This window comes from Humulus lupulus, chromosome 4 (assembly GCF_963169125.1).
Source record: "Humulus lupulus chromosome 4, drHumLupu1.1, whole genome shotgun sequence".
Taxonomy (NCBI): Eukaryota; Viridiplantae; Streptophyta; class Magnoliopsida; order Rosales; family Cannabaceae; genus Humulus; species Humulus lupulus.
This window is the reverse complement of record NC_084796.1, coordinates 16,902,835-16,929,605: the sequence shown is the minus strand read 5'-3', so window position 1 is coordinate 16,929,605 and position 26,771 is coordinate 16,902,835. Positions and strand designations below refer to the sequence as shown.

At 36.7% G+C, this 26,771-nt stretch overlaps 1 protein-coding gene across 1 annotated transcript; it reads left to right on the top strand.

Annotated features, from left to right (window-relative positions):
• Positions 1–24,866: 24,866 nt before the first annotated feature.
• LOC133831943 (uncharacterized) lies at positions 24,867–25,253 on the top strand. The gene has a single exon (XM_062262345.1). It carries the CDS (start codon positions 24,867–24,869, stop codon positions 25,251–25,253), a length of 387 nt encoding a protein of 128 aa, XP_062118329.1.
• The last annotated feature ends 1,518 nt before the right edge of the window (positions 25,254–26,771 follow it).

Here is a 26,771-nt window from a genome sequence, read left to right as displayed (position 1 = left end):
TGTATATGTTATTATATGTTTTACGTTATGATATGTATATTTATGTATGAATATGTCTTGTAGTCTTTGGGGCTTATAGTTGCTTAGCTAGCAAACCCCAATGTTTTTATGTCACTCGGGGCTTATAGTTGCTTAGCTAGCAAACCCCAATGTTTTTATGTCACTTGGGGCTTATAGTTGCTTAGATAGCAAACCACAAGATTATTTATCATTTTCATGGTTTAGAGTTGTGATTTACGCTACCTCGACTAGTAGAGGACCGAGATGGGTTTTCATATACTACCATGTGATCTAACCTACCTCGATTAGTAGACAGAGGACCTAGATGGGTTATCACATGCCATGTTAATGAGTTAATGGCCATTAATATTATAGTCCTATATGATATATGTTTTTATAGTCATATGTTTTATAGTTTATGTTTATGATATAGTCTTATGTTTATGTTTATGTTTTATGATGCATGTTTTTAGTAGATTTTCCTTGCTGGGCATTAGACTCACTCTTTTATTTTTAGCTTGATGCAGGAAAATGATTATGGAAGGCGGAAGGATTCCTGGCAGCTTGGCTTGTGTGTTAAGGATGAATGGAATGAATGGATTGCATGTCGATCGAGGATGACGTTATTTAGTTTTTCTGAATTATGTTTCTTTTGTAATTTCACACTTTATATTTTTATATTATCTTGTATTTGATACAATATTTTGGGCTTTTCAATAAAGTTATGTTATTTCTTATGTTGGTATCAAAATAGTAGCTATGTCCAATAGTTTTAATGGTCCAAGGTCTTAGAAATAGTTGAGTCATTACAGTTGGTATCAGAGCAACGGTCCATATACATGAAGTTCTCCTTGATACACACGCTCAAGCTCTGAATCTAATCGCCAATGTAAGTGTTTACGTTATAGTTATTATGTTTATGTGTATAGCTAACATTTTAGTCCTTATGTTTTCAGTTAAGAATGGATGGAGCCTTGCCCTATGAAGATATCCGAGCCATTAAGGCATTAAAAAGGATTAGAGAGCCAAGGAATACAGTAGGAGTGTTAGAAAGAATCACTCGGAGATTACTCTTATTTCACAAGGAGATAGTTCACCTCCAAACTACTAAGCAAATCATGATGAGAGCTACGAAGCAATATGTTTTAGTGATTAGGATTTTTAAAGATTATCCTTCTGTAATTTCAGCTTTAGAAGAAATATGGGAGACTATAGATGATGAAGATGAATTACCAGTAGCTATGAGATATTATTTTCTCATACTTAGGTTCACCTCTAAGATGGAATTCCAATTCACTAATGAGAAAAAACATAGAATCTTTACGAATCTTCCCCGAGGAAATTTTGAGGGTCAAGATAATGATGATTATGAGGAGATAGATGATGGTATGTTAGATGAAGGGTCAGATGTAGAAGATCCTGATTTTTAGATTAGTTTATTTCTTTATTTATTTATTTTATTAATTTATTTTTGCATTTATGATTGTATTTAGTGAAAACCTTTTTCCAAATGAATATTATTGTTATTTTTGAATGACATGTACGAGTTTGATTTTATTTTACAATCATAATAAATAATAAATTTAATAAATAATGACTGAGTTCGGTGATGGTGGATACAAATCAATGGATCAGGTTCTATATTGAGAGTTAGGGGGCCATGGTAGTGGGAACGATTTTACTGATCCCAGCCCTCCCTCAATATGGTTAACTTTGGAACAGCGATGAGTTTCGAGCCTGAGAATTAAGTCATATAGGATGATTAGAAACAAACTTAGAAAATAATAAAGATGGCTTATTTTTCTAAGTATAGAAACACACCCTAATTATAAAGAAGGCTTACATAATTTTTCATAAGAAATCATAATTAATAGGTCTGAGTTATGTTTGCTTAGATTAAGTTTTTGCATTAGAGTCTATTAGGGTAAGTTCTAACATGTTTTTTCTTGACTGTTAGAACTCTGCTGAAGATGTCGCTCAGAAGGTCTGCACGCACAAATGCTAATGCCTCCAACGCCACCCATGAGACTAGTGAAGCCCCTCCAGTACGAAGAAGGGGAGCGCGTGTTACCAATACTGCTGCTAACATAAGTGCACCGCCACCTCTGGCTAACAACACCACATAAATTTTCAGGCTACGAAAATAAGTGGAGGAATTGCTACAACAACAGCGACAGTAGGCCCAGCCGCAACTACAGACTCAACCTCAGCCTCAGCCACCACCGCAGCCTTAACCAGCGGTTCAAGCACCCCAACAAGTAGGTCCTTATGGGGGTTGGCCAATGGCGAACTATGCGCCCTACCCAGCTTAGTACATGGAGCCAATCTACGAGTGGTTTCATAAGCAACACGCTCCAAATTTTGAAGGGACAACGGACCCCTTCGAGGTAGAAGAATGGCTCAGAAATGTAGCTGATCCTAGCGCACATGAATCTCGGCAACGCGGACCGCATATCCTGCATTTCGTCTCTTCTTAAGAAGGATGCTAGAATATGGTGGGATTTAGTTCAACAGACTCACGATGTTGCCATTATGACATGGACCAGGTTTGTAGAGTTGTTCCAAAAGACAACTCGACAGTCATCGCTACAAGGGTTGAGGAGTTCACCAGTCTAAAACAGGGTAACTTATCTGTAGCAAAGTATGCTCGACAGTTCGATCGACTAGCCAAGTTTGCTCCAGAGCTGGTCCCAACCGATTTTCTGAGGGTTACCAAGTTCGTTAGAGGACTCAGACCAAAGATTGAGCTAGGGGTTAAGCTAGGGGTTAAGCTAGCAAACCCTGGAACTACCACTTATGTCGATGCTCTAGAAACGACTATAGAAGTAGAAAGGCTTCAGGCGAATGTTAGTAAGGAGGAGGCCAGTAAGCCTGAGCCTAAATAACAGAGTCAACCTCAGAATGGTCGGAACAGCCACCACAACAACAACCATCAGACTAGCAACAATAATGGTAAGAAGAGAAGGCATCCTGACAACAAGCAATTCGACAACGATAAAAGAGCACGAAAAAACAATGGAGGTAGTAGGTTGGGTTATGTAGAATACCCGCAGTGCTCTAAGTGCCAAAAGAAACATCCTAGTGAATGTCGCGTAAACACCAAGGGATGTTACAAAATGTGTTCAGGAAGGTCACCAGAAGAAAGAATGTCCCTAGCTCAAGCAAGAAGAGAAAAGGGACAACAAGATGGTTCCTGCTAGAGTCTTTGCCTTGCCCAAGGAAGAAGCTAAAGCTAGTAATAAAGTGGTCACAGGTCAGATTCCTATCCTCAATAATGTATGTTTAGTATTATTTGATTCAGGAGCCACACACTCGTATATCTCGTTAGGAATGATGGAGAAATTAGACAAACCTTGTGAAAGATTTAGAACTAGGTTTGTAACAGAATTTCCTTTGGGTGAAGTAGTCCTATCGTCACGGATAGTACGAGGCGTACCGATCAAAATTGAGGATGTAGAACTAGAAGGAGACCTGATAGAGTTAGAGATCAATGACTTTGACGTGATACTAGGCATGGATTGGCTAGCAAGGCATGGCGCAACCATTGACTGCAGACGTAAGCAAGTGACGTTCGAGACTCCTGACAGTCAGAGACTATGCTTTATGGGAAAGGTTTTAGGACTACGTACGTCGCTTATTTCATCTCTCAAAGCTTAGAGGTTGATAGAGAAATGATGTCACACATTCTTAGCCAGCGTCACGAATGTGGTAAAGGAAACACCACTAAAGGTTGGAGACGTCCGCATCATAAAATAATTCCCAGAAGTCTTTCCTGACGACTTACCAGGGTTACCGCCGACTCGGGAAATTGACTTCACAATTGAGCTAGTACCGGGAACCGAGCCCATCTCAAAGGCACCATATCGAATGGCACCTACCAAACTTAAGGAGTTAAAGACGCAGCTACAAGAACTCTTAGACTTGGGTTTCATTAGACCGAGCCATTCGCCATGGGGAGCACCGATTCTATTTGTGAAGAAGAAGGACGGAAGCATGCGGATGTGTATAGATTACCGCGAGCTGAATAAGGTGACAATTAAGAATAAGTACCCGCTACCCCGGATTGACGACTTGTTTGATCAACTTCGAGGAGCGACCGTGTTTTCAAAGATTGATCTATGGTCTGGGTATCACCAGCTCAAAGTACGGGAAGAGGATATTCTCAAGATAACTTTTAGAACTCGTTATGGACATTACGAGTTTCTAGTTATGTCTTTTGGTTTTACCAACGCTCCAGCTGCATTTATGGATTTAATGATGAAGTTGAGCACGAGGAACATTTAAGAATGACCATGTTGCGACTGGAAGAGCATCAACTATACGCCAAGTTCAAGGAGTGCGAATTTTCGCTTTCACAAGTAGTGTTCCTCGGGCACATCGTATCCAAGGATGGAGTTGCTGTAGACCCAACTAAAGTAGAGCCTGTGAAGGATTGGCCAAGACCTAAGAACGCGTCAGAGGTAAGAAGTTTTTTGGGGCTAGCAGGTTATTATCGGAGGTTTGTAGAGGGTTTTTCTAAGATAGCCACTCCACTTACCAACCTGACCAAGAAATATCAAAGGTTCAACTGGATGGATACGTGTGAAGAAAGTTTCCAGTTGCTTAAGGATAAGCTATGCTCAACACCAGTGCTTTGTGTACCGACACCCAACGACAAGTTTGTAGTCTACTATGATGCATTGAAGCAAGGTTTGGGTTGTTTGCTGATGCAAAATGACAGAGTGATAGCCTACGCCTTAAGGCAGCTGAAGGAATATGAGCAACGCTATCCAACGCATGGTATGGAGTTGGCGGCAGTGGTCTTTGCATTGAAAATCTGGCGCCATTATCTTTATGGAGAATGGTGTGAGATTTATATGGATCACAAAAGCTTAAAGTATTTCTTCACTCAAAAGGAGCTCAACATAAGGCAGCACATGTGGTTAGAATTAGTAAAGGATTATGACTACAAAATCCTATACCACCCGGGAAAAGCAAACGTAGTTGCTAATGCACTAAGCAGGAAGAGTTATGGAAGTCTAGCAGGGTTAGTTGGAATAGAAAAGATGCTACATCAAGAGCTGATCAATGCCGGAATAGAAGTAGTCATTGGTCAACTGGCTAACTTGTCCATCCAGCCAAGTCTGTTAGAAGATATACGGATCAGGCAAGGGCATGGTGTCACATTAGTATCTCACATAGCTGCAGTTAAAGAAGGCAATGCCACAGATTTCTCTATATCAGAACAGGGGTTCTTGAGATATAAGGATCGGGTATGCGTGCCGAATGATCAAGGGATTAAGATAGAGATTTTAGATGAAGCGCACAATACCCCATACTCAATTCACCCAAGGTCGACAAAGATGAATCACGACCTTAAGGCATTGTATTGGTGGCCAGGAATGAAGAAAGATGTAGCGGAGTATGTGTCTAAATGCTTAGTATGCCAGTGTAGAGTACAGGAACTTTACTTAGCTAGTTAGATAGTAGTAATATAGTATTTATAGTATTATCTTTATAACTGGGGATTTTTGGTTCAGACCGGGATTTATTTGGACACTCATAGTAGTACTTATAGATTTTCTAAGTTTAACCTATAGTTTAAGAATATTAATTTTAACCTAAGGTTTGATTAATATGACTGATATTAAGGATAATATTTATTATACTATAAGGTTTAGATAAGAACCAATAGGATTTTAAGCACATGTTATGTATGGGTGATTAAGGATTAAGTATTTTGAGGATTAAATTAAATAAGGGTAAAGTTTGAATGCTCTAAGGCCAGTCAGCAGCTTTGAATACGTTTAAGGGCTTAGTCAAGGCTGTTTACTCCATTCAAATTTAGCTAAAAATGTGTAATTTCGTGTTTAAATAATTAGCGTGTGCCGATATATCGCAGCTATAGGGGGCGATATATCGCAGCACGTAGATACGGAAAACACGAAACGATGCACGACTACCTCGGGCATACTGGCCCAGGCGATATATCGCCTACAGGGGGTGATATATCGCCCCTCTCAGCTTATTTTGAAAGTTTTTGAATTCTTTTTCCATTCAACCATTCAACCTCTTGATAAGTCCAGCACCTTTTTGAATGAGTCTTCAGCCTCTGCTGAACAACAATTCATATTATTTTCACCCAAAAAGCCATTATTTTTATTCAAGTAAAATTAAGATCCTTTCATTCCTAAACTCTATAAATAGGACCTAGTACCCAGCCATTATTCACCTTTTACTCTAAGTTCAGAGGCTGCAAGTTGCTAGGTGAGTGTGAGAGTTAAACACTTGGGTGGGGAAATCATAAGCTTGATCATCATAAGCTTATCAAACACTTGGGGAAGCAAGGTTTCATAGTATTTCGGTTCGAGGTTTAGATTGGTCTTACAAGTCTTCAAGGTATTTCCACACTCTAGTTCATTGGTATTATGTTATTTTCTTTCTCATAGTCTTCTACTCAGCCTTCTAACCTTAATCTTTATTTTGGTTAGGAAATCTAAGAACTTGCACATAAGTTTTTGGTAAGTATGTTTCTCAATGGTTTAGTCCTTCCATTCCTTTCATTTCTCTTTTTCTTCTATAGACTCACCCTTTCATATTTGTTATTAGGAGTGTTCCAAAGTCCCAACGCTGTCCTCTTATCCCGGTAACTTTGGTAAGGAAAATAGGATAGGATTTATGTTATATGTTTTATATGTTATCTTATGTTTTTATGCTACGAAATATGTTATAAAATATGTATGTTTGTAGGCTTGGGCATATGACCCATTTGACTAACAAGCCCCAAATAGATTATGGGCATATGACCTGCTTAGCTAGTAGGACCCCACTAATCTCATGGGCATATGACTTGTTTAGTCTATGGGACCCCAAGTAATAATGGCCATTATAGTATGTGTATGATATAAGTGTAATGTTATGTTTTTATGTTTCTTATGAAATTTATGTATATGAACTATGTGTTAGATTTTCCTTGCTGGGCATTAGGCTCATTCCTTTTTGTTTATATGTGCAGGAAAATAGCTATAGTGGCGGTAAGGTTCGTGGATGCTTGGGGAATGTGTATCGGTGGTGAATGGATTCAAGGAGTCGAGAGTTCGATTTTCGAGGATGTAGTCTTGTTTTATGGTTTTACATGTATTTTTCCGCATTTGCTATGTAACTCCTTTTATTTTAAATTATGTTTTGTTTTTAAGACAATGGGATCCCATATCCTACTTGATATTTTATGTAAGAAACTCTTATTTTTACAAGTTTCCTAATAAAGTTATGGTATTTTCACAATGTAAGTTTTATTAAGGATTAGTATGTATAGTTTCGTTAATGGTCCAAAAGTCTAGAGTAGTTGGATCATTACAGCCAGCAAGTGAAAGCAAAACATCAACGGCTTGCAGGCTTATTGCAACCGCTTAGTATCCCAGAATGGAAGTGGAAGATATAGCCATGGATTTCGTGACAGGACTACCACGAACAAATAAGCCGCATGACTCGACTTGGGTGGTAGTAGATAGACTAACCAAGTCAGCTCACTTCCTGCCTGTCAAGACTATGTACACAACAGATCCGTATGCAGACGTTTATGTCCGAGAAATACTAAGACTGCATGGAATCCCTAAGACCATAGTATCCGATAGATGATCAGTTTTTACATTGAGATTTTGGGGAAGCTTGCAGCAAGCCATGGGTACCAATTTAAGTCTTAGTACAGCATTTCATCCTCAGACCGATGGTTATTCCAAGCGTACCATACAGATTTTAGAGGAAATGTTATGTGCTTGTGTACTTGATTTCGGAGGATCATCGAGTAAGTATTTGCCGCTGATAGAATTATCCTACAACAATAGCTATCAGTCAACAATCAGGATGGCACCCTATGAGTTACTTTATGGAAGAAGATGTCGATCACCGTTACATTGGGACGAGGTAGGAGAAAGGAAACTTCTTGGACTCAAAGCTGTTAGAGAAGCTCAAGATGCAGTAGCACTGATTAGAAAGCGTATGCTCGCTGTTCAGAGCCGACAGAAAAGTTATGATTCCTAAAGATATCTCCTATGAAAGGTGTGAAGCGGTTTGAGAAGAAAGACAAGCTTAGTCCCCCGTTTATAGGTCCTTTTGAGATATTGGACAAGGTGGGAACAGTTGCATATAGATTAGCCCTATCGCCAGCTCTAGCAGATAGCCATAATATGTTCCACATCTCGATGCTGCGTAGATATGTGTCAGACCCATCTCACGTCCTCAAGTACGATACAATAGCACTCTAGAAAGACTTGAGTTACAAGGAACGACCGGTTAGCATCCTAGATAAGGGGATGAAGGAATTACGATCTAAGAGTATTCCGATAGTCAAGGTCCTATGGAGTAATAGTTCTGAACGGGAGGCAACGTAGGAGTTGGAGGAAGACATGTTAGCGTGGTATCCATAATTGTTTGGTAAGTAAATTTCGGGGATGAAATTCTTTTAAGTAGGGGAGAATTGTAGAATCCCAGAATATTTACTTAGCTAGCTAGATAGTAGTAGTAGTTAGTATTAGTTTGTAGTATGTTAGTTATCGTGGATTTTGGTTCAAGTCGGGACTTAGTTGGACACTTATAGTAACAGTTATGGATTTTATAAGTTTAACCTATAGTTTAAGAATATTAATTAAGTTTAAAAACTAAACCATTTTGGGTCCATCAAGTTTTTGGCGCCGTTGCCGGGGAGTTGCAAGAAAAAAAGAAACGAAATTTATCTCAAGGTTAGTGAATTCTTCTACTAGTTATTTTAATTTTTGCACTTAAAAAAAACTATATATACTAAAATATTAAAAAATATATATTTATATAAAAGCTAAAAAAAAAAGATAAAAAGAAAATTTGGGACAGTTCTACCACCCATAAAAAAAACAAAAACTTACTTATATTTTTATATTTATTGTTTTTTTTAGTTGACAGCACTTGTGCCTCCTTTCTATCTTTTTAATTTTTATAGTTGACGACACCTGTGCCTCCTATCTATCTATTTAATTTTTATAGTTGATGGCATTTGTGCCTCCTAATTTTGTTATAACTTTGTTGTAATTTTATTTCGTTTATAACTTTGTTAGTTGACGGCACTTGTGCCTCTGTAGAGTCCAAAGAACTTTACTTAGCTAGTTAGAAAGTAGTATAATAGTAATAGTAGTATTATTGTTATGACTATGGATTTTTGGTTCAGACCGGGATTTATTTGGACACTCATAGTAACACTTGTAGATTTTCTAAGTTTAACCTATAGTCTAGGAATATTAATTTTAACCCAAGGTTTAATTAATATGACTGATATTGAGGGTAATATTTATTATATTATAAGGTTTAGATAAGACCCAATAAGATAATAGCACATGTCATGTGTATGTTTAATAATGATTAAGTATTTTGAGGATTAAATTTATTAAGGTTAAAATTTGAATATCCCAGGGTCAGTCAGCAGCTTTGAAAACGTTGGAGGGCTTAGTCAAGGCTGTTTACTCAATTCAAATTAAGCTAAAAATGTGTAATTTCTTGTTTAAATTTTCAGCGTGTGCCAATATATCGCAGCTATGGGGGCTGATATATCGCAGCATGGAAAAAAAAAACGTCACACGATTGCCTCGGGCATACTGGCCCAGGCGATATATCACCTCCTTCAGGGCATTTTGAAACTTTTTGAAAATGTTCTCCATTCAAATCTTCAACCTCTTGATAAGTCCAGCATCTTTCTGAACGAGTCTTCAGCCTCTGCTGAACGATAATTCAAATATTTTTCACTTAAAAAGCCATTATTTTTATTCAAGTTAAATGAAGATCTTTTCATTCCTAAACTCTACAAATAGGACCTAGTACCCAGCCATTTATTCATCTATTAAGCTAAGTTCAGAGGCTGCAAGTTGTTAGGTTAGTGTGAGAGTGTAAACACTTGGGTTGGGAATTATAAGCTTGATCATTATAAGCTTACCAAACACTTGGGAAGTAAGGTTTTATAGCATTTTGGTTCAAGGTTTAGATTGGCTATAGAAGCATTCAAGGTATTCCACACTCTAGTTCATTTGGTATTATTTTCTTTATGTTCTTGTAGTCTTCTACTCAGTATTCTAACCTTATTCCTTATTCTTGGTTAGGAAATCTAAGAACTTGCACATAAGTTTTTGGTAAGTATATTCTTAATGGTATAAGTTCTTCCATTCTTTTCATCTCATTCTCTTTAGTATACTCACTCTCCCATTTATGGTTTTTAGGAGTGTTCCAAAGTCCCAAAATCTGTTCTCATATCCCAGTAATTTGGTAAGGAAAATAGAATATGATTTATGTGTTATATGATTTTATATGTTATCTTATGATTTTATGTTATGTAATATGCTATGTTAAGTATGTTTGTAGATTTGGGCATATGACCTATACAACTAACAAGCCCCAAATAGATTATGGGCATATGACTTGCTTAGCTAGCAAGCCCCACTAATCTAATGGGCATATGACTTGTTTAGTTTATGGGACCCCAAGTAATAATGGCCATTATAGTGTGTATGTGACATAAGTGTTATGATATGTTTTATGTTTCTTTATGAAATTTATGTATATGGTCTATGTGTTAGATTTTCCTTGCTGGGCATTAGGCTCACTCCTTTTATGTTTATATGTGCAGGAAAATAGCTTAGTGGCGGGAAAGGTTCTTGGAAGCTTGGGGAATGTGTATTGAGGCGGAATGGATTGAAAGAGCTGAGAGTTTCGATTCGAGGATGAAGTCTTTACTTATGTTTTTATGTGTATTTTTCCGCACTTATTTATGTAATCTCTTTTAATTATAATTATGTTATGTTTTGATTTTAAAACAATGGGATCCCATATCCTAACTTAAATTTAATGTAAGTTTAACCTTTATTTTTACAAGTTTTTAATAAAGTTATGATCTTTTCACTTGTAAGTTCTATTAAGGATTAGGGTCTATGTGTAGTTTTCATTAATGGTCCAAAGTCTAGAGTAGTTGGGTCATTACAGCCTCCTAGCTTTTGTATTATTATTATTGTTCTTTTGTGATAGTTGATGGCATTTGTGCCTCCTAGCCTTTTATTTTATTATATTGTTATTAGTTGATGACACTTGTGCCTCCTAAATTTTGTTTAATATCTTAACATTGTTTATGTTCTCTTAATTTTATTTTATTTTTCTTTTTACCTTAATTGTCATTTGAAAAAAAAAAAAAAATAATATCATTTAGTTTTTACCATATGAATCATTTTAATTATAGTTGGAATTATGAGTACAACTATTATGTGCAATCAAATTTAAATTATGGAAAAACTAATGATATGCATGATTACGGTGAATCCTTTGATATCCCATTTGCCCCCACCTATAATCCAAAATTTTCATAGAGCCATACCCAATCTCCAATGAATCAAGAGCATGAATTCAACATACCTAATCAAAGTTATTCCCAATCCGACCTATCATATCCCATTCAACAAGAAACGGGCTCATCTTTGGAGGATACCCTACAACAATTTATGCAATCAACCTACCAAATCTTACAAGTCCAGTCTCAGTCAATCTCAAAAATTGAGACAATAGTAGGACAACTTGCAGCTGTTATAGAGTCGGAAAAACAAGTTTATCCCAACCAACCCATTCCCAATCTAAATAGTCAAATTGAAAGTGAAAAAGAGAATGAAGTTGTTGAAGAACTTGTAATACGCATCCAACCCCCTAATGAAATAAAAGAGTTGAATGAAATAATTTCGAGGCTCATGAGGAAAATGAAAAAGATATAATTATATCTCAAGAGCCCATAATTGAACAAATTTGTATATTTACTCAAAATGAAAATGAGTGTAATATAGATATGCAATTTTCTTATTTTATTGATATTCTATTAAAATTGCATATTTCTAATTTTCTTGTAGGTGTGATGTTATCAATTATTATTTATGACATTGGCATCAAAGTCATAACTCATCCTACTAATGAAATTTTACACCATCGATTGGGTGTAGGTTGAAAAGAAAAAAAATTATAGTCGAGCTAAAGACTATAAACTAAAGCGCTTTGTGGGAGGCAACTCATACTTTTTATGTTTCATTTTATATTTCACTTTTGTTGTGTGTTTTTGTTTCATGTTTTTAAAAAAGCTTGAAGGAAACTTCTTGCCCAAAAAGAAAAGAAGAGAAGAAAACAAATGAGTCAAATCAATGAAGCATACATCCAAGGGAGTAGTTCTTAACTTTTTCCATTTTATTACTCATTGAGGACAATGTTTCATTTAAGTTTGGGGGTAGTGTTGTGTATTTTTCTTTTTGTTTTTATGTGATTTTCATTTGTTATATAATGTAAAAAAAAAATTATTTTCTTTGTTTTGTTTGAAAAAAAATATTGGTGATTTTCATTTTCTAATTGTTGACGCCGTTTTTCGTCAACTTAAATAGTAGAGCAATTAAACAAATGAAAAATGGAGCAAATGAATTTAAAGAGGAAGAAAAGAAGGTTTTTACGTGGTTCAGCAGTTAATTCTGCCTAGTCCACGAGTCTATGTTATTAAGACTTGGAGTTTTCTGGAAATTCTTCAAAGATGAATTCCCAAGAGCTTTCTCTCAAGAAATCAGGAATCGGTCCTTTACAAGTGGTGATTCCTTCTCTATTTATAGAGAAGGTTGCAGAATTCATTCCCACATATTTCGGGAAGATATTCTGTATATCAATTGAAATAATGATATTAAATGTATTATCTCCTATATACACGGAAACGTCCCATTAAGATCGGGAACGGATAACAGATTAAATGACATCCCTCAAATATTGGGATTACACAACAATAAATATGTTCACACGTAAGGGGCTATCCTGGGCCATTCATCAGGTCTTCGAGATTAGCGATTGGCATTGAGTCTGTCAGGACTTATGGATCAACCACGAGCTTGCCACCCAACTTCATGTTACGCTCGGGATAGGTAGGTACTGTCGAGGTTGTCATCCCCGAGCTTATACCTCCCAAGCTCGAACTATCTCGCCTGAGGACACTCGGCAAAAGATATATTCAAGTGTCGTGCCATTGCCTGTCGCGAGCTCAGAGAATATCCGAGGTTACACATCCTCGAGGTCGTTGCTTTACTTCAGAGGGTTCTACGGCTGGACCATATGATGTTTTCATACATTTCGAGCTTACACTTGAAAAGCCCAGTTTTCAGAGTCATAACCCCTTATCTCGAAATCTGGGTGTAACACTAATGATAAGAATTATGATCGAAATTGTTCTTAGTTCTTAGAAAAATATAAATAATTATTAAGCTTTAGTTTTAATTTTTAAGTTAGTTTTGTTTAAATATATATATATATATATTTGTCATAATATGTCCATTTTCTATTCTATTCGAATTTGTGATATTTGGATATAGTTTATTTAAACATTAAATTATTTAAATCTCTAAAAAAAAATTGAAAAATCCTAGAATATGCTTGATTATCTCTTGAGATTTAATTTATTTTTGTTTGCATAAGCTTGTCTAAATGTTCACATGATGATTTGATGTTTTTGTGTTGGTATGTTAAGTGTCTATTTTGAAAACAATTTTAACTTTTCAAATTAATTACATAAGCTTTACTTTTATTTGTGATTTTCTTTGAACTATTTCCATTATGTAATTTTTGAAGAAAACATTAGACATCACCTGTTAAAAAAAAATGTGTGTGTGATTATCTCTTGAGATTTAATTTATTTTTGTTTGCATAAGCTTGTCTAAATGTTCACATGATGATTTGATGTTTTTGTGTTTGTATGTTAAGTATCTATTTTGAAAATAATTTTAACTTTTCAAATTAATTACATAAGCTTTACTTTTATTTGTGATTTTCTTTGAACTATTTCCATTATGTAATTTTTGAAGAAAACATTAGACATCACCAATTAAAAAAAAATGTGTGTGTTTTTAATTTTTCTTTTGCTCGAGGACTAGCAAAATATTAAGTTTAAGGGTGTGATAACTATTCAAAATAGAGTTATTTTACCACTTTTTATGTGCTAATTGTTGCTTAATTCTTGAGTTTTTAATTGATTTATTAGGTTTTAAAGTAATTTTGAATTTATTGGGTTTATTTTGATTTTATATATTTTTGTGTGTTTTTATAGTTATTTTGTTGTAAAATGTTGTAGTTAATTATTTGAATTATTGTAGTTTAATTTGAGGTAAAAAAATGTTGTATTATTGAGCTTAAATGTTAAATATAAATTAAGTTATAATTAATATTCTCAAAGAATTAACTTGATTTATTTTATAGTGAATATATTTTATTATGATTTATTTTATGTTTATTTTGTTAGGGAATTTGTGGTATGTTTGTGTTCGGAAAAAAGGATAAAAAGCTAAAGAAAGAAAGGAAAAATGACATTTTTAAAATGCCATAAGCAAGCAAAAGCTCACCTTACTTGGGCCTGTTTGCCTCAGCCGAAGCCCACCACATGCTCCAGCCTCCAGCTCCCTTCAGCAAATCCAACTCGCCTCCTGCACCTGCACCCAAAGGCCCATGCCTGCCTCTCCAAGGCCCGTCTCCACCTGCCAGCCCACTAGAAGCCCCAGGCCCGTTCCCAGCAGCTGCCACTACCACTGCCACTGCCGAGTTCGCCCAGCCTCAACCTGCACTCCAACGGGCCAGATGCACCTATTCGGCCCAAACCCCAGCAGCTCCCCAGGCCCAACCGAGCCCACTTGCGACCCAGCCACTTTCCCACCTGCCACAACCCCCTCTTGAGCCCAACATAGCTTATTTGTCCCCTTTGCCCAAAAATGCCATTTTTTTACCCAAACTTTTCTACACATTTTACCCCAAAATCATCATTACACCATATAATTTACCCATATTTCCATATTATTATTAATTTAATTAATTTCATCAATTTAATTAATTTAAATTAATTATTTTAATGCTCTCATTTTGGCTATAAATAAGGAATTTTCAAGACCATTTGGGAGTGCTTGGAAGAGCTTTACACTACAAAATTCCTACACTTTCAAGACCACTCCATTCTCTTCATCTTTTTCTTCTTTTTGGTCATTTTTTCTATGAGCTTTTAGAGGAAAAATTTGGGGGTTCCTCCTCCAAATTTTCCTATTTATGTTTGTAATTTCTATTCTAGTTATGTGCTTCTAATTTTTTTTCATAAGATTATTAAGATCATGATAAAGCAACTTGTAACTAGATAATATTTATGTTGTATGTTGATTTCCCTTGTAATGCAACAAAGTTTATGGACTTTTCTTCTTCATATATGTCTTTCATCTTTAACGTCTCATATTTTGGATTGTTAGATAATATGCACTTTGTTCTTCATTTTGCAAAACATAATATTCTTTGTGTAAGACGTGTCATTAAATTGTACACATCCAATGCTTAGAACAAAAATATTATGTTTTGCCTTATAAATAATGTTATTTGATTTTTTGTTGTTTCATTAGGTTGATTCACATTAAATACTTTGAAATTATACTTTTTGAAAAGTGAAGAAAAATCCTATCTTTTTAGAAGTAATTTATGCTTAAGATTATAAATCTATTTGGAAAATGATAGTTTAACTTATTTTAACTATCACTAAACTTGGGAATCAATATACTAATAAGTATTATTAAACTTACATTTTGTGGATTCTAGTGTCTAAATAATTTTTCTTTTAACACTTATTTTCAAATCATTATTGGTTTATTTTTATTCTCTTAAATAGCTTTTGTTGACGCGGTTATTCGGCAACAGATAATTATACGAATAAACGGGATGGATTAGTGCTAGATGATGAACCGTAATATATAATTATTTATATTCCAAACTGGTGAAAATAGTATAGGGGGGATGTTATAACTCCTTTCCTTTTAGGTGGTTCGAAGGTTAAAATCCCTCTAGTCCACCAGTCAATATTATTGATATCTCTCTAGTATTCCTTATAGGGTGCTTCTTTACAAACTAGACGCCAACCCCTTGCAACGCCCAGGGTCTCCATATTTATAGGGAGAGGACACCTGGGTGTTGGTAAAGGGGGTCATCCCGTGACCTTCTTACCCATCATGTCACTTATGTGACACTTATGATTAATTCCTAAAATCTGACAATGAAGTATTGTCTAATCAATAGGTAAGGGGGATAATGGGCCGCATGGCCTAAACTAGTCGTGGGGTGCCTGAACACGCACGTTTATGCTGCGTGTCTGAGAATTCAGGAATGGAGTAGACATGTGATGTCTGATGTGCGCACGTTTACATTGCGTGGTTGACTTCATAAATGGTCGGGGGTGTCAGCTCTATGTCGTACCTCGAGCTTGATGTAGTTCCAGCTCGTGGTGTCCACACTGCTTACCCGATGCCTTCGAGTATTCTTACTAAACCTTTGACTACCTCGAGCTAAAGAGGTGGAGACTCGTAACGGCAGCTCCGGGTAGGTGGCTTCGACGTGGCTGATAGAATTATGTCCTTTTCCAACTCACTAATAACCCGTGGATGTTTAGGGCGTACAACTTTATTTTCAATCTTTTATTTTATGTTCATAACATTAAAACTCATCAATCTTTGGAGGTAGGTTAGAATTTATTAATTTTGGTTAAAAATAGTTTTCTTTTTGAATTTAGACAACTCCTTTGGGTTCGATCTCGTGCTTCCACGAACACTATATTTCTTGTACGATTCGTGCGCTTGCGAGTATAAATTTTTAAAACATACTCGTTTTGGGTCCATCAACGTTATTTAGTTTTTTTTAATTATGTTTCTTTTGTGATTCCGCACTTAGTTTTTGAACAATTGAATTAAAGTTTATGTTTTATGTTTTATAAATAATGGGATCCCATACCCTACCCTACCATATCTATCACATTTTATATTTTTATATTATCTTGTATTTGATACAATATTTTGGGCTTTTCAATAAAGTTATGTTATTTCTTATTGTGGTATCAAAATAGTAGCTATGTCTAGTAGTTTTAATGGTCCAAGGTCTTAGAAATAATTGAGTCATTACATATTTGCATTGATGGTAGGGAATTATATGCTGATCTAATAATGTTAGAGATGCAAGATTATGAGGTGATTTTGGGTATGGATTGGCTTTCAAAGTATAATGCCACTATTGATTGTAGAAAGAAAATATTGATATTTAAGCCTTTGAAGGAAGATGAGTTTATGTTTATTGGAACGACATCAAAAAGTAGCATTCCTTTAATTTCTACTATGAAGGCTAGGCGACTGTTGGAAAGTGGATGTATGGGTTACCTCACCAGTGTGGTTGGCACTTATAAGGAGCAAAAGTTAAAACCAGAAGATGTATTGGTAGTTAGAGATTTCTTAGAAGTGTTTCCAGAAGATTTACCAGGATTGCCTTCAGACAGAGAAATTAAATTTGTGATCGAGCTATTTCCTGGTACAACCCCTATTTCTAAGGCACCTTATAGAATGTCACCAGCATATTTAAAGGAATTAAAGGAATTAAAGATACAGTTGCAAGAACTCCTGGATAAAAAGTTTATCAGGCCTAGTTTTTCACCATGGGGAGCTCCAGTGCTATTTGTGAAGAAAAATAATGGGACAATGCGAATGTGTATTGATTATAGAGAATTGAACAAGTTGACAGTCAAGAATAAGTATCCACTTCCTAGAATTGATGATCTTTTTGATCAATTACAAGGAGGAGGAGTATTTTCAAAGATTGATTTGAGATCCGGGTATCACCAATTAAATATTAGAGAAAAGGATTTACCAAAAACTGCATTTTGAACTCGGTATGGCCATTATGAGTTCCTTGTGATGCCATTTGGATTAACTAATGCTCCAGCTGCATTCATGGACTTAATGAACACGGTGTTTAAGAACTACCTTGATAAGTTCGTAATAGTGTTTATTGATGATATTTTGGTGTATTCTTGATCCAAAGAAGAACATGAAGAACATTTGAGGTTGACATTGGAGAAATTAAAAGAAAATCAACTCTATGCCAAATTTAAGAAATGTGAATTTTGGCTAGAGAAGGTGGCATTTTTGGGCCATGTAGTCTCAAAAGATGGTATTTTGGTGGATCCATCAAAGATTGAAGCTGTTAGTAAATGGAATCGACCAACAAATGTTTCAGAAGTAAGGAGTTTTCTGGGATTAACAGGCTATTACCGAAGATTTGTTGAAGGATTTTCCAAGATAGCTGTAATGCCCCAAATTTCATAATAAGGTTTAGGACCTTGCTTAGGAGGCCGGGAGGGCCATAATTGATGTATTATGATATTTAATGATTATATGCATGTTTATGTGAATTATATTATTATATGATGGTAAATGCATGCATATGGGTTCAATTTTAATTATAAGGGCATTTTGGTAATTTGGCCCGTTGAGGGCGTGATTGTGTATTTTCATGCATGTGGGTGAATTATAAATAATACCATATTATATGTGGATTGGTTCGAGCCATTCGACATGAGACAATCATGGAATGCAAGTTTTCGGTCTAGTCATAATGGGATTAAGTTCGGGGCTCGGAGTGAGTCTCGGGGTAATTTGGTGATTAGAACGTTGCCGGGAATTAGAGGGTAACGGTATATGAATTATTGGTATTTGAGGATATTGAGAATAACGGGAATTGGAGGGTGTTAATTATAATTAACGAGATAGGCAGGAAAGGACGATTTTACCCTTGGGAGTCTTTAGAAGCCTTTATTTGACCTAGGGGCAAAATGGTCTTTTCACCCCTAAGATTTATATCAGCCCTTGAGTTTAGAAGATTGTGGAATTGTTGAAAACAGAGCATCCTCATCTTCATTTCTTCTCTCCTTCCCGTACACCATTTCTCCTCCTTCTTCCTTTCAATTTTTGAGAGCCAACTTGAGGTATCAAGCTCGGAGATCAAAGGTGGGGGCTTAGGACTTTGGTTCAATCATTGAAGGGGATCTAAATCAAGCTTGAGGTAAGAATTCATCCTTGAATGTAGGCTATACTCTGTTTTTCCTTATGGTTTTTCAGTTGAGAATTTGAGGTGTTAGTGGTGAGAATTCATGGAAGTTTTTATGTAAGTTTGAGTGGGTTTTGATGAGGGTGTGATGTAGATGAGGTTTGGGGGTTGAATTTGATGTTTTGATAATGTTTGGAATTGGTTTGAAGGTTTTTTTTTCAAGGGGGATCGCAGGGGAGAAGACCAGAAAAGTTTTTGGTCTACTGATGGCGCCCCAGCGCTAGGCAGGGCTGGTTTTGGGCCTCTCTGACTTTGGGGCAGCGCCCCAGCGCCACTAGGCAGCGCCCCAGTGCTAGTGCATTTTCCAGCAACCTATTTTTAGGGCTCGGGAGGACATTTAAGGCTCGGGGGTTGGTTCCTTTACCCCGTTTGGGTAGATTGAGAATCCTGAGAGTGCAGGATGGATCCCGGGAGTGAGGTTTTAGATTATAAACCTTTTTATGATTTATTTTATTGATGGGATTCCATATTTGGTTATGACTAGGTGACCGCTAAAGGACCAAAGGATTCATCGTTCTCAAGGGTCGTTCTTTTACTAATTCTTGCTCGAACCCGAGGTAAGAAAACTTCACCCCATATGTGACATGCATGGTTATTCTTGATGTATGTTGGATGTTTAAATGTAAACATTGATAGCATATTGAATGCTTATCAATCTTGCTCATTTGCATATGGTTATTATTGAGGCATGCTGGATTATTAAGTGTGATGCATGTGATGCACGAGAAACATGTGATTAGGGCATGCCATGAGTATTGACTGTGAGATTGATCAGAGCTTGAGTCTCTGTGTTTGTGCATGATCATAATTGTGCTAGCAACTGTTAAGTAAGCATGTTGAATGCCCTACGTTTGAATATGCAACATATGACATATGTTTGGTAGCAATGCTTACTTGTGCATGGTACTGACTCATTAGTCAGAATTGGCAAAGGTGTTAGTATCAACTGTGAAGCTGTGACTCATTAGTCAGGTTCGGCAGTCGTACTGGGCACTGGTCACATGGTGATGACTCATAAGTCAGGACGACCTTAGCGTGTTCAACATAAGCCAATAAAGATTAGATCTAATCGATATCTGCATTGGATGACTCAAAGAGCATTAATGTCGGACTGAGCTCAAGTTCGATGAATATTATAAGCGCTTGTGTGACTTACCTATCAGTCACTCATCTGTTAAGGCTAGTGGCTTACCTAGCAGCCACTCTTCTGTTTAAAGTTAGAGACTTACCTATCAGTCTCTTGTCTGTTTAAGGCTAGTGGCTTACCTAGCAGCCACTCTTCTGTTTAAAGTTAGAGACTTACCTACCAGTCTCTTGTCTGATTAAGGCTAGTGGCTTACCTAGCAGCCACTCTTCTGTTTAAATTAGTGACTTGCTTGTTAGTCACCCAGTATGGTTTTCTAGAACCTCAAAGTGATATTCACTCATCTGTTTAAGAGCTATAAGCTCTGTGTGATTATAATGATAATCATTTGATAATGTGTATATGAAATGTTGAGTTTTCTTGTTGGGCTTTGGCTCACGGGTGCTTTGTGGTGCAGGTAAAGGCAAAAGAAAGCTGGACCATCCTTGAGTTGGAGAGCTTAGATGACGATGTGTACATATGCAGCTGCTCGACCGCCACGGCCGAGGTTTGAAGGAAAGGAACCAGGGCTAAACCCTGTTTTGCCGCTTAGACCGGCTGGTTGTAAATATTTTGTTGTAATAAACCTTTAAATTATATTTTTTGGATCCCAATGTATACAGTAAACTTTCTAGTGAAACGTTATATCTTAACCGGAATTTTTAATCACTAAACCACTAATCATACTTAGTTACACGTTTATGGCCAAATGACTCGATTAGCGAGTTTAGCATTGTTTGCAATGTGCACTGTAACGGTCCCTGGAGTTAGGGCATTACAATAGCAATGCCATTGACACAACTGACGAGGAAGAATCATAAGTTTGAATGGACTGAAGCTTGTGAGAAAAGTTTTCAAGAGTTGAAGCAAAGATTGGTTTTTGCTCCAATTCTTACTATTCCATCTGGATCAGGAGGACTTGTGATTTATAGTGATGCTTCAAAGCAAGGATTAGGGTGTGTGTTGATGCAGAATAGCAAAGTCATAGCTTATGCTTCTAGACAATTGAAGGACTATGAACAGAAGTATCCAACACATTATCTAGAGTTGGCAGCAGTTGTTTTTGCACTAAAGATTTGGAGACATTATCTGTATGGTGATGTAACGATCCAAAATGACTAATAAGGCTTAAGGGCCTTGATTAGTGTGTCGGGAGGGCATAACTGGATTATATGTGATTTAAATGATTAAACGCATGTTATATGATTATTTGGATATCTGTGATGAATGACTATGTGTATTAGTATGCATGTAGGCCCTGACTAGGTTGGAAGAGCATATTCGTAATTTTGGCCCGTTGAGGGCATAAATATAAATATCTGTGATAAATTGTTGAGACCACATTATTATGTGGATATATTTGTAGCTTGTGACTCAAGGCGATCCCAGTGAGCAGTTTAGCAAAAAAGTCACGGCAGGGATTTATACCCGGCTCGGGGCGAGCTTGAGGGTATTTCTGGGAATTTAGGAAATATATTAGAGATTAGTTGATATTGAGGAATATAGTTGGTGATTATCTAGGTGTTGGGAAGTAATCAGTAAATATTAGAGGCACCCGAGGAATTAGCGGGAATAGGGGTAATGACCAAAATGCCCTTAAGATGTTTAAAAGCTTAATTTTAAGTGGGAGGGCAATATGGTCTTTTGGTGTTTAGAATCAGAGATAAGGGTCATGCTGCTTTATGCCTTAGTGGATTATGTAGAAAGTTTTAGAAGTTTGAAGAAAAGAAAAGGAGAAAGAAAAGGAAAGAAGAAAAAGTGGGAGTCTCTTCTCTCTCTCTCTCTCTCTCAGTTTGGGGTTCCATCTTCAATTCTTAGGGTCTTTTGGAGCTAAAATTCAGAGGGGCTCTTGGCTAAGGCTTTGTACTTGAGACTTTGATCAAGTTTGAGAGTACAGCAGGGGTTATTCATCCATTTGAGGTAAGTTTATAGGTTCTACTCTTGTGTTTCTGGTTTTGGCTGAGATGATTTTCTAACTTGAGTTTTAGATGGAAACAAGGGGGATAAGCTTGAGGAAGTGAAGGGCTTAAGGTTGAGAGGACACTAGGGACAATTTAAGTTGAGAATCTCCATTGACGGTATGAAATTCTAGCTCTAAAGTTATGAGGTTTTAGTTGTTTTCTGTTGAGTTTTTGAGCTCTAAGCTCAGCCATGGTGATTTCTGAATTTTGGGGTGCATGTGATTGAATTTCATATGGTTAGGGAATTTGGGGTGAGTTGGAGATGTTGGTAGGCTTGTTTTGATGTTTGGTTAAAGTTTGGAAGAGTTTTGGAAAGGTTTGGCTCGGGGAAAATTGAAGGAAGAAAAAACAGGGTTGGCTGTGCTGTGACTAGCGCTGTAGCGCTAGCCTTTGGGCGCTACAGAGTTAGGCCTTGTGGTCTGGGGCGTTTTTGGCTTTGGTTGTAGCGCTGTAGCGCCCACTTCAGGGCGCTGTGGCACTACCCTGTTCCCAGAACGAGATTTTTGGGTTATTTCTTAGGATTTTTTCCCGAGGGCTCGGGGTTTGATTCCACCACCCAGTATGGTGGAATTAGGGCTTCCCGAGGGCTCAGGATTGGTCCCGAGGCTAGGTTTTGGATTTTAAGTTCGGTATGGTTCTAACTTGTGGCCGTGACTAGGTATACGCTAGGGCTCGGAAGGGATCGTGCTTGAGGGGTGTCATCATTGATCAAAGCTACTGGAATCCAAAAGGTAAGAAAACTACACCCGGTTATGTGTTTGTGTTGGGACTAAGAGCTCTCAATGTCTGTACAGTGTCATAGATGGTATTATTCCATGGGACATGTGATAAATAACCTAAGAGTGCCGTAATCAATATTTGCGCACAGGGCGCGGCTCGGCCACTGGTAGCTGAGGACAGCTTAATAATCACTGAGCTCGGTTTAAGTGGGCCGGAGTCAGTGGGATAGATAGAGGGTGCAGCCTAAGGGCGTTGACCCTGGTTATCATATGTGAACTGGTTATTAGTGTGTAATGATGAACTTGGTACGCTGAGTACTTGGTTATTGTGAATGTTTGGAACATTGAGTATACGATTATACTATATGAGTTAACTGGTTGTTTTGTTAGATGATTATGCTCTGTTATTGTGTTTTCTTGCTGGGCCTTGGCTCACAGGTGCTATGTAGTGCAGGTAAAGGCAAGGGCAAAGTGGACCAGTCCTGAGAGGGAGAGCTTTGGGGCTGAATGTACATAGTCAGCTGATCGGCCGCCATGGCCGAGGAGTGGTACAGGACGAGAAGAGCCTAATTGTCTATTTTGCCCTTAGAGTGGCTAGTAACTGTATTTTAATTCGGAAATTTTGTAAACTGTCTTTTAACGTCGCTACTTTTGGGATCCCATGTAAAAATGTTTGATTATGACTAAATGAAATTTCTGTGACCCAAAATCTTTTAACCCTAGTTCAACTGTAGTCTCAGTAACACGTTTCTAACTAAGCGACTTTATTAGCAAGTCTTGGCTATCCAGGGCGTTACAGGTGAGAGGTGCGAAATATATACCGATCATAAAGTCTTAAGTATTTCTTTACTCAGAATGAATTAAATATGAGACAAAGGAGATGGTTGGAGCTAGTGAAAGATTATGATTGCCAAATACTTTATCATCTGGGAAAAGAAAATGTAGTTGCAGATGCACTGAGTAGAAAGTCTCATGGTAATGTGTCATTTTTGAGGAAATTGACAAGACCACTTCAGGAGGACATGTGCAGAGCGGAGATTGAGGTAATCACAGGAAGATTATTAGTAATGACTATTCAATCTACCTTGTTAGAAAGAATCAAACAAGGTTAATGTGAGGATCCTTACTTGGTGGAAAAAAAAAAGGAGAATTGGAAAGTGGGAAGGTCAATGATTTTAGTGTGTCATGTAATGTGATGCTAAAGTTCAAGGAAATAATTTGTGTCCCTAATGATGAGGAGTTGAAGAGAGAAATCCTTATAGAAGCTCACAATACTTTGTATTCAGTACATTCGGGGATGACAAAGATGTATAATGACTTGAAAATACACTACTGGTGGCCCAACATGAAAAAGGATGTGGTCAAGTTTGTAGCCAAGTGTTTAACCTATCAACAAGTGAAAGTTGGACATCAGAAACCTATTGGTTTACTACAACCAATACAGATATCAGAGTGGAAATAGGAAGATATTACTATGGATTTTGTAGTTGGACTGCCAAAGACTTCTAAACAACATGATGCTATTTGGGTTATAGTAGACCGATATACCAAATCAAGACACTTTCTTCCGGTACGCATGACTTATACTATGGATCAATGGGCTGAATTATATGTTCAAGAGATTGTTAGATTACATGGAGTGCCAATATCTATAATTTCAGATTGGGATGCTCGATTTACTTCATTGTTTTGGGAAAGTTTGCAAAGAGCATTGGGCACAAGATTGAAGTTTACTATGGCATATCACCCCCAATCTGATGGAAAATCTGAAAGGACCATTCAAACTCTTGAAGATATGCTTCGAGCTTGTATCTTAGATTTTCAAGGATCATGGGAGAAGTATTTGTGTCTGATAGAGTTTTCTTTAACAATAACTTTCATGCAACGATTGGTGTAGCACCATATGAAATGTTATATGGCAGAAAATGCAGGTCACCAATTCATTGGGATGAAATGGGAGAAAGAAAGTATCTTGGTCCAGATCTGGTTAGAAGGACAACTGAAGAAGTAGAGAAAATAAGAAAAAGAATGTTAACTGCTCAGAGTAGACAAAAGAGTTATGCTAATCAAAAGTGAAGAGATGTGGAGTTCAATATTGGGGACAAGGTATTTTTGAAAATTGCCTCTATGAAAGGAGCAATGATGTTTGGAAAGAAAGGGAAGTTAAGCCCGAGATTTATTGGACCCTTTGAAGTATTAGAAAAGGTGGGAAAGGTAGCCTATAGACTAGCATTACTGCCACCATTTTCGAATGTCCATGATGTTTTTCATGTATCATTATTGAGAAAATACATTCAAGATCCTTCACATGTGCTAAACTACGAGCCAATAGAAGTTGAACAAGACCTAACATATGAAGAAAAATTTGTGAAAATTCATGACATAATAGAGGAAGAGTTGAGAAATAAGAAGATTTCACTGGTTAAGGTCTTGTGGAGAAGTTCAAATATTGAGGAAATGACATGGGAACAGGAAGATGAAATGAGATCCAAATACCCAGAGTCATTTGGGTAAGAGAATTTCGAGGATGAAATTTTTATAAGGTGTGGAGGATTGTATCACCCACATTATTTTGATATAATATAGCCAATAATCACATGATTGCATTGCATTACATTACATATAATAAAATATGTATAATTTGAGCATATGCATATTCTTATAAGTGTTTTCATGTATAAGTATAAAAGTTGTGTATATGATGCCTATGTGTATGTTCAATATTATTAACCTTGTGGCGTTTAAGTTGTCTTTTATGGGTGTTTGATGTGCTAAAGATATAAGAAAGTATGAAAAATATGGACAAGACATGAAATCAAGTGAGAAAAGTGAGATATAGAAGACAAAAGATGTTAAGCGATGAAAAATAGTACAATGTCGATTACTAGTATTTCGGCGTAAAATTGTGTAACGACTCAAATTTTCTTAACTAGACTCGACTAGGACTTTCTGGGGTCCACTGGACCCTTACGGTCAACTTTGGTAAGAATCGGACATTAAGAACTAAATAAACTTAAAGCAAATTTTAGAAAAAATCTTACATTAGAGTACTTTGAAATAAAATAGTGTTTGGATGGGAACCCATAGATTTTAAAAACAAAGCATTGTTAATTGTAACTTTAAGAAATTGTCTGTGGCCATAGGACCTTCTTTAAATAAACCCGTAAACATAGAATTTATAAACTGTTACTGGACTTAGCGTAAGATTTAAGAGAACTCTGACAACCCTGCAGGTCGGTTGTTTCATAGTATGCATACTTCAGACAGAATCCCCTCCAGCTCATTGCACCGCTCCTTAAGCTTTACCTTTACCTACACACACAGAGTAACTGATGAGCTAAAACGCTTAGTAAGGAAGCCAGCTACAACTTATAATTCTGCTAACTAAGCAACCTTGCATAATAGCAATGCATAACTAGAAACTGTAAACTGAACAACAGGTCTAGAACATTAATGCAAGTCAAAGTATTGCATATCATACTATGAAGATATAACTGAGTCATTGAGTTATCTATGGGGTCATGATCCCTGTGTGGCCTCCATGGCCTAGAGAATACTTACCTCCCGTACTAAAGGGTACACTTCGCTAAACACGATGGCTTTATTGGCTTGGTGGCTAACCCCATTGTACGACTATATGGGGCTAACCCTCACAAGGTTTCCCTTGGCAAACACAAATATCTCACATATTGCATTCACGATAACTTTACTGAACAAAGTACATTCAACCTCGTCAGATGGGTACTACTATGCACATTCAACCATATAATCATACACATATATAGCAACTAGAATTTAACTAGCAGTGTACAAACATGCAAATAATTCACTAATATCACTACAAGCTAAGTTACTCTTGGTGTATACTTCCGTACCTCTTGTCCTTATCTTTGATGAATTATGTCCTTGTGAGTATTTTTGATCGCGTTTAGACCCTATAATCATATTGGGACAATATTCCTTAGTTTATGCTTTACTAAAATTTCCAACATATTTAAGGGAATTTAAAATAAAAAACTGAAATTCCCGACC

Bases quoted from the DNA above. Each gene is read 5' to 3' on its own strand.
- LOC133831943 (XM_062262345.1), top strand. From the start codon at position 24,867: ATGAAAGGAGCAATGATGTTTGGAAAGAAAGGGAAGTTAAGCCCGAGA.